At 31.2% G+C, this 8,957-nt stretch overlaps 1 protein-coding gene across 1 annotated transcript; it reads right to left on the bottom strand.

Moving 5' to 3' along the window:
• Nucleotides 1–3,601: 3,601 nt before the first annotated feature.
• LOC145585287 (TPR repeat-containing thioredoxin TTL1-like) lies at nt 3,602–7,323 on the bottom strand. Its single transcript, XM_081642002.1, has 6 exons — nt 6,327–7,323; nt 5,927–6,122; nt 5,645–5,817; nt 5,025–5,563; nt 4,841–4,941; nt 3,602–4,031 (listed from the first exon to the last, which is right to left on the bottom strand). Exons 1-6 carry the CDS (start codon nt 7,148–7,150, stop codon nt 3,879–3,881), a joined length of 1,986 nt encoding a protein of 661 aa, XP_081498128.1. The 5' UTR covers nt 7,151–7,323; the 3' UTR covers nt 3,602–3,878.
• Between the last annotated feature and the right edge of the window lie 1,634 nt (nt 7,324–8,957).

The raw sequence follows: 8,957 nt of genomic DNA on the forward strand, positions 1-8,957 counted from the left end.
ACAATGTTTGGCATATACCAAATCCAGTCCAAAAAGATACCAAAAGTCTTGAATGTTAGGTAAGTGGGATAAGAAAATAAGATGATTAAGGCTTAACAACGTAAATTGAGTCACTTTTACTTGATTTTGGGTACCTTTAGGTTTTAACCCCATCTATAAGAAAAAGATCATTAATTAACATACTAAAAATTGAATAGTAAACAACCTGAAAAAAAAAATGATAAGTGAATAGATTTTAAATACTTCCTCCGTTAATGGTTAATTGCAACAAAGGAATTATTTATATCTCACAAATAATACCTTTTTGTTGCAATTAACCATTAACGGAGGAATTACTACATCCGTTAAATGTTATGTGCAGCTTTGGAATATTTTATATCTCATAATTAATAATTTAAAGTTGCACATAACATTTAACGGGGGTAGTAATTAGAATCATATATTCATATGCATCTGGCCATGGTCTTTCGAAATGTTTGTAAAATTTATATTTATCAGCTAAGCCCATTGTAGAGCTGGGCCAGACTACTTAGCATGATGAGTGTTATTTTCCTTTATATATTTATTGGGCCTAAATGCAGTTCGGCTGTGTCATTCAAGTCATTCAAATTATGTTCAATTTAATGTTATTTTTTGTCAAAAAGACTTAAGATCTCCCTTATACAATTATAAATATTAACTTTGCATCAAACTTTATTTTTTAGATTCAGTCACAACATGCCATTTTTTCATCTAACCACCTACTGCAATAATACTTATTTTTAGTAGATGTCAACTATCTTATTAGGAGATGGTACATTATTTGTTCTTTACATTATACAACTTTACACCAAAAAAATACGTAGTATTACATATACTTGTGTTAAATAATGATATTAAAAGAATATGCATTCATAAAGTTTTAAATAAACATGTGTAAACAACCTAATTTGATCCAATTTAATATTAACTCGATTCAATTTGAGGCAAGTAGATCAATATGAATTAGTTATTTGACTATAGACAACCCAAATCAACTTGAAATTGAACATAATTAGTATGAATTAAAATTCAATCCCAATACCTTACTTAGGAAAACTCCTTAAATTGGAGTGTGTACCATGTTAATCAATATATAAATAGTTTACAAGACTAGTCCTAATCACGTTAGGATACTTAGTACGATAAGGATACAAAATACATATAATTTTTTATTTTTTATTTTTTTATTTTTTTTTGTGTGTGTTTAAAGAGCCACAAAGGGAGGGGTCAGAATTGATCCCAAGATCTCTTGGGACCGGGAAGAAAACTCTAACTACTTGAACTATCCTTGACTCTCATACAAAATATATCCTAAATATGCTGCAAACTATAATATCTATTACTTATTACTGGTTGTACATAGAAAATTGTCATTAATGATGCCAATAAAACAAGACACATAAAAAACCATCAAAATTAATAGAAATACAAAAGTTGTAGGTTAGAGAGGAAGTATATTATAAGGGAACTGATTCCCCTTTATGAAACAGAAAAAAATATAGGTCATCAATGACTATATAGCTAAACAAAAGTTCTGATTAATCATTCATAATTTGGCATTTTGTCCAGATACACCCTTATTAGAATTGTTTAAAAAAGCTATCACTAAACAAAAAATTATAAAAAGCCATGTTTTAACAAGAAAAACAAAACCACTACTCAAGTGCTTTAAGATAATTAATAGTTAAATATTATTGTTACTCTAAACAAATCTATCAAAATCCTTATTACCAAATCAATAATTCATTTGCTATATTTTCAGTTAAAAGTAGGACAAAAGAAAAGTAGAAGCAACCCCGACCACCAAATAAACAATTCCCTACACACTAAATCACTAATTTCCCTTTAAACATAATTAATTAATTTTGTCTTCTTTCCTTGGGACAGTTTTACAATGGCTACAATAATTGTAATATTTCAATCTCAAACTTTAAAATTTGGTATTAAATTTTAACCATTCATTAAGGGTTCGTTTGACATCGTTGTGGTTTTCTATTTTTGGTTTTTTGTTTTTCAAAATAATATGATATATGTCATATAATGAATCAAAAATTAGTTAATCTTGTTAAAGTCATGATAATTTTGAAAAATGACAATAAAAAAAGTAAAAACTCTTTATTTTTCTTGTTTCCTGTTTTTGGTTTTTTGTTTAAAAAAAAAAAGAAAATTAAAAACATAAAATAATGTCAAACAAGCTCTAAGTTGACTAATTTTATTTTATTTTTTAATTTTTTCTTTTTTTTAATAATAAATGAAATTTACTATAATTTTTTTCTTTAAACAAAATTAGAATTGATCGATTACTTTTAAGAAAAGCCTTAAAGTATTTTCCCCAATCCTTTCTTCCATTGATACGTTTGATTCCGAATTTCGACTTAGTATGATGATGTATTTTGTATAACAATGGTGTTGGGTGATATTTTGTTTTGCGGGAAAGAAGATAATTTGGATAATGGTGTTGGGAGATAGTACGAATATTTTGGATAACATTTCTAATATTCATATTCTTAATGAAAATGCCAAGTTAACCATGTTAATAATCTACTTAACAATTAATGGAATCAAAGAAAGTAATAAACCGCTTGTGTTTGCGACGAAAACATTTTTTTTTTTTTTTTTTTTTGAGAAAAAACAAATAGTTATTATTTAAATAAAACAGTTATTTTTTTTCCTTAAATTTTTTTATAGTCAAACAAATAAATGAACAAGATTTATCCTTAAAATTTTAATAATTGAGATTAATAACAATTACAATGGCTACATATTTACTGTAGCCATTGAATAGTCTTCCCTTTCCTTGCCATAATAATACTTGGATTTTTGGTCAATTCTTTGTGCTAACTTTGTTCCTTTTTGTTAGTTATGTTTTTTACGTCTATCCATTTTATTTTGTTGATTATACTTTCTATTTTATACCATTCTTTATTTTATTGTTTTTACATTTTAGTTTGGCAAACTTTTTCTTACACAAACCTCACTTAGGCCCTGTTCACTTCACCTTAAAAAAACAATATTAACTAAAAATAATTTCAGTTTAGTAAAAATAAGTTCAATTCAGTAAAATTAATTTCAATTCAGTAAAAATAAGTTCAGTTCAGTAAAATTCAGTTTTCTTAAAGAAGAATTATAATACAAAATCAGTAAAAATAATTTCACTTCAGCAAAACTAATTTCACTTTAATAAAATTAATTTAAGTTCAGTAAAAATAACTTAAATTCTGCAAATATAATTTTATTTCAGTAAAAATAATTTCAGTTCAGCAAAAATAAGGTAAAGTGAACGGGACCTTACTAGTAATACGACATTATTTCTTACAATAATAACATACTTTGAAGACTTTCACTTATGTTTTTCAACATGTCCCACTTTCTAAATTTTCTCGGTCTCTCCTATCCTCATCGGACTTTGTTACTAAAATAGATAAATCTAACCTTTAATAATATATCTTACATCTAGCAACACAAGGAAGGCTGCAATAAAAATAAGACATTAAAAAATAATAATAAAAATACTCCCTAATAAGAAAGGGATCACTCTTTAAATATATTATATATATAATCACTTCAGTCTTACAATAAATTATTGTAAGCTCGCCTCACACTCATACAAGATTTTGCCAAAATCAAACATGTAGGGTTCTTCATTTTCTGCAATGCTGTGCTTGCTTCCATCTTTTATAATTCTTAAAGAATGTCGGTAATAATATGATTATCTTCTTTGAATTGATTGAAGCGGCAGAAATACTGTTCAGGTGGGGGCCAATATATAATCTTAGCTACCAATAATCAGCCGACCCATTTTTGATTATTTTATGTTGCTGTTTGTTTTCTTGTCTTGTAATTTGTTTGTTCTATCTTCAGCTGCTGTACAATTTAACTGAATTCTGTAGTAGTTCAAGGTTGTTTCCTGGTATGTCTCTGACTCTTGTTCCATTCTTGTAGATTTTGAAGGCAGGAATGTTTGTTACTTCCTCTGACTTTACCAAGTATGGGTGATCTTCCACTTCCACCTGATTGTGTACATGTACATAATTGTAAGAGCTCCCAAATTAAAAGTTACATGTTAAGGTGTGACAATGCTGACCCATATTCGATTACTTTGTACAAAAGTGACGTGACTTTGGCATATGTAGGAGAGTAGGACTATATTGATTGGTTTTTTTATAAACAATGTAATTTAAAATTCATACAATAAAACGTGACAAAATTGACTCGTATCCGATTATTTAGATTAAAGGTGATCTGACTTTAACATATGTAGGACTAATATAGTTTGATTCATGTTAATAATGTAAGTCCAATGGACCCAATTTGACAAATCCCAAACTAATTGACATATGATCCAAACCGAATCAGACTAAACCAAAATCGATCGATCTGACCAATCAAATACATTTGGCACATCTAATAACAATGTACTTGCAACAAACGAAATATAGTATTCATCTCCTACCAAATAAGGAATATTATTTTGTTCCTTCTGTAGTATTTAAGACAATTTGCAATATTTGGTTGCTTTAAATGCAAGCCTTGAATATGTTATGTTATATACTTATATGACATGGCGTTGACTCAAAACTCCTTGACAAAAGAGTTGTCCAAGTTAAAATAAACACAGTACATACCTTCCTGTCAAGCTTATCAAGTACCGAGTATGGTTGAAGTCTGTTTACAAAATTAATTATCACATCACATCATTTTCAAGCATGTTTTTTGTACTTTGAATGTAAACAAATATATTCATACTGACCACATTTTAGCCTATGCTTTGAAAAATATGTACATGTATGTTGAATAATGCTAGCTAAACCAAACAAACCTTGAGGAAATTGATGGATGGAAATTTCGGACAAACTCGTTCCAAGAGTGTCACCGCCTTTTCTTGGTTAGATTTGCTGCAGAACAGCACCACTGACATCCCTATAGTTTTCGATACAGAGTGCACAAGTCAGTAATCTAGTTAAGTAAATAGTGACGTGATTATGGTGATGTTGTATAGTTACCTGGAGAAGTGATCAAGTGTCTAAAACACTCAATGCTAGACACTAAAACCACATCAGACCCAAACTTCATGTCCTTAACATCTTCACCGCGTTGTTTTTTGAGTTGAACCTTAGCCTCAAACAATGCTCGGCCTACTTCCTCATCCCCTGGCTTTTCCCTGATCAAAATTTCATAATCTTGTATCGAAGCTTCCCATCTTTCCATCTTTGCATTACAATGTGCTCGTCTTAGCCTAGCCTTGCTGTAAGAAGGCTGCAGGTTCAGTGCCAGAGTACAGTCTTCCATTGCTTTCTCGAATTGGCCTAGCTTAGACCGACAAGCTGCTCTATTACATAGTAGCACAGAGTTGTAAGGATCATACTCTAGTCCTTCACTGTATATGCTGCAAGCCTCTTGTAACTTTAACTCCTTGAAGAGCTTATTTCCCTTAGACCTTGCTACTGCCACAGACCGTGTTCTTATTACCATTTTCCTTGCTTCCTTGTCGTTTGGATTGAGTTGTGCTGCTGTATGAGCTGCTGTAATCGCGTCTTCAAACCTGCTTTAAACAAATAATTAATCTTAGCATATTTCACCTCCTTACTTTTTTAAGGACTAGAACTAATGTAACTCCACTGACCTGCCTGTTGACATGTAAATTTGTGCTTTGATTAAGTAGAGGAAAGTGGTTTTTGTTTCACCAAATAATCGAGTATAAAGATCCATGTCAAAATAAGGTGCCCTCTTAAAAGCTGCATAGGCTTCGTCGTGCCTGAAGAGATTCAGCAAGGCATGGCTTTGAAGCGCGTAGATCTTGGTGTCAGAAATCAGGAAAATAATTTGGATATGAAAGCAAATGTCAGAACCTCTTTAACTATAGTTTGATAAAATTGACAATTATGAGATGTTTGATTAAGGGTACCTGTAACGAAGAATTGGCACCGATAGCTAATGCATCATGTGTCTGACTTAGCAAAGTTCCCCAATCCTTGAGCTCCTTGGCTTCATTACACCTACTGAGGCATTTTCCGAGAGCTTTGGCTTGAGTTATATCAGCAATACTCGCTATGCTTCCTGAAAGACTGAAATGTTGGACCGCTTCCTCTGCATACCCAAGTCTTACATAACAAAACAAGTCATTATCAACATCGACAGAGAAACAAACCAGTGAAAAGAGTAATTCTTATGTAAAACGCGTGTATGAAAAGACACGACTGACTTTGCTGTATAAAAGGGACCTATAAAATAAGCAGGGGAATTACATGGTGCCTGAGGTGACATTTTTTGTTTCGTGTTAAACTATGCAATAAAATAATTAGTACCTTATGTAAAGTCCTGCAAGACGATGATGAGCTCGTTGATAAGAAGGATCGATTCTGACAGCTTCCCTGCACTCGAAAACTGCCTCTAGGAGTCTGCCAAGGGCTGTCAAGACAGCACTTTTGTTGCTTCGATAGGCTGCTACACTAGAATCAATAGCTATAGCCTGATCATATAACACCAAAGCTTCCTCGTATTTCCCCTGCTTATACTTATCATTTCCCAAGGATTTTAACTCCTCAGGATCCAATTTACTGAGTGAACTCTGAAACCGCGGTTCATCAGTACTGTTTCTCCTTAGTATATTTCCCATAGTAACATTATTAACTTCCAAAGTCTTGCTGAGAATGGTGTTACTGTTAGGAGTAACACACTTCTGTTTCAGGCTATTGATTTGAGCCAACTGCAGTATGTTCCCTGAAGGAGCTCGTGGAGTTCCAGCCTCGCTTTGATCACCTGACGACTGTCGTTCCTGAATTCTGTTAGCAGAAGAGGAGGAAGATGATGTTGTGGAGATTCTTGCAGCATCAGAAAGTCTCCTACTCTGATTATGATTATGTGAAATCGAACACCTCGGACTTGCCACATTAGACTTTACAGTTGGAGTAACTGATTTTTCTGTCACAACCTTTTCAGGTCTGCATTTAACAGCAGCAGCCTCAACAGGCTTAGCCTGGTCTTTCTTCTCAGTTACATTCTTACTGCTTGTAGTCGAAGGAAGAGAACGGACCGAGGACCTCCTAGAGCAAAGACTACGACGTTGAAATAAGCCCCCTATGAAGCCACAGCCACTGTCAGACGACGACTCAACCATGTAAGTAGCCATTTTTCTGAAGGACTGATGTAAGAAAAAATGTGAATGAAACAGTAATTTAATGAAATAGGAAGGTAGGAGAGAAAAATATGATTAAAGAGATGACTTCAAGTAGAAGGGCATTGTTTTTGAAGATTATCCTATAGGATAGTGGAAAAGGGGGGCTTATATGTATAGCCTTAAGAAATTCTTCACTTCAATTTGGAGTGGCAATCAAGGAACCCACTTTATTACCTAATTTCAGGGGAGAAAGAGGAAGATTCTTATATAAAAAATGTCCACTAATTTTAATAAAAAGAAACAAAAATATAATTATTTTTTTTGGGTTTGTTGAAAGATTAGCAATACTAAAACAATTATTAAGAAATTGTTACTATTTGTACTAAACTACCCCAAGTATGCCCTTGTTTACTTTTTAGTATACTTATCCACTCTTTCCTTTGTTTAATGGAGTGCTTAATTGGTTTATAATACACTCTTATTGTTCATAGCTTAATTACATAGAGCCAAACACGTAATTTATGTGGCATCATCAACAACCTATTATGATTTCACGCTTGAGGTAATATATAATTGTGTGTAATGACATTAATCAGTTAAAACCTATTGAAAAACAATTTACGTGTGACTCATGTCGTAACAATGAAATATAGATCACACTTTGCACGCATGTTTGTAAGGTATAAGTAGTCTCGGATTTATAGCGTCCTGGCCTAACATTAATCAAGCAAAATATATGGTGAGACAAGCATACCTCTTTGAAAATTACTAGTCCAAAAATCCTTCATATTGTGTTATGAGTTACTATGACTTATCCCTTGTTAGTAATAATTGTACTTTCATTTTTTAGACCCCGTCAATCATAGTCAAAACATAACTACAAATAGTGAAAGAAACATAAAACTTACCTAATCTCAAAGAACATAATTAATTAATTCAACCCATTTTCATGTAGTTTGGTTACTAACTTTAATATTAAAAACTTGTTAATAAGGTGAATTATTCTATGATAAAATTGTAACAGGTGTAAAATTAATTAAGCAGTAGACTATTATCAGTAATACGATAAGTAATCCTACCAACAAGAAACTTTAATCCAATAATTAAGGTAGCTCAATAATTTAGCTTTGATTTTTAGCTAACTTTTTTTAATCACATATTCACCAAATGGATTCAATTCATTCTCATTTTCATTATTTTTTTTTCTTTACTTATCTTTATACTAATTTTTTGTCATGTAAAATAATTTTGAATTAAAGTAAATATTATTAATTAATTAGCTAATTAATTATAAATAATTAATAAAAAGAGGAGTAGTGAAGTAGGGTCGTTTATTAGTTAATTAGAGTAATTTGGACCACTCGATGTAACCCAAAAATAAGGGCTTCGGCTAAGGTGATGAGGAAGGGTTTCTTTAGTCGGTGCCGGCAGATAAATTATGGGGTTTATACTAAAACGACAGAATTTTGTGTATTTTTTGACCACCAACTTCCTCATTGTTTCACTTAATTTGTCAAGAATAATAGTGCTTTTTGATGTTTGTGGTGCACATTTTTGTGTGATTGATTAGGTTGGCTGATGTTGTGCTTGATTAGTTTCTTGTACATTTGACGTACTTATAAGTGATAATATTCTCGTTTTCCTAAGTATTACTCGTAATTTTATACGGTCTTTGTATTATACTCTGTACGAGTATGATAATTGTACAAGTATAACATATATATATATATATATATATATATATATATATATATATATATATATATATATATATATATATATATATATATATATATATATATATATATATATATATATA

This window comes from Chenopodium album, chromosome 16 (genome assembly GCF_948465745.1).
Source record: "Chenopodium album chromosome 16, dcCheAlbu1.1, whole genome shotgun sequence".
In the NCBI taxonomy this organism is placed as follows: Eukaryota; Viridiplantae; Streptophyta; class Magnoliopsida; order Caryophyllales; family Amaranthaceae; genus Chenopodium; species Chenopodium album.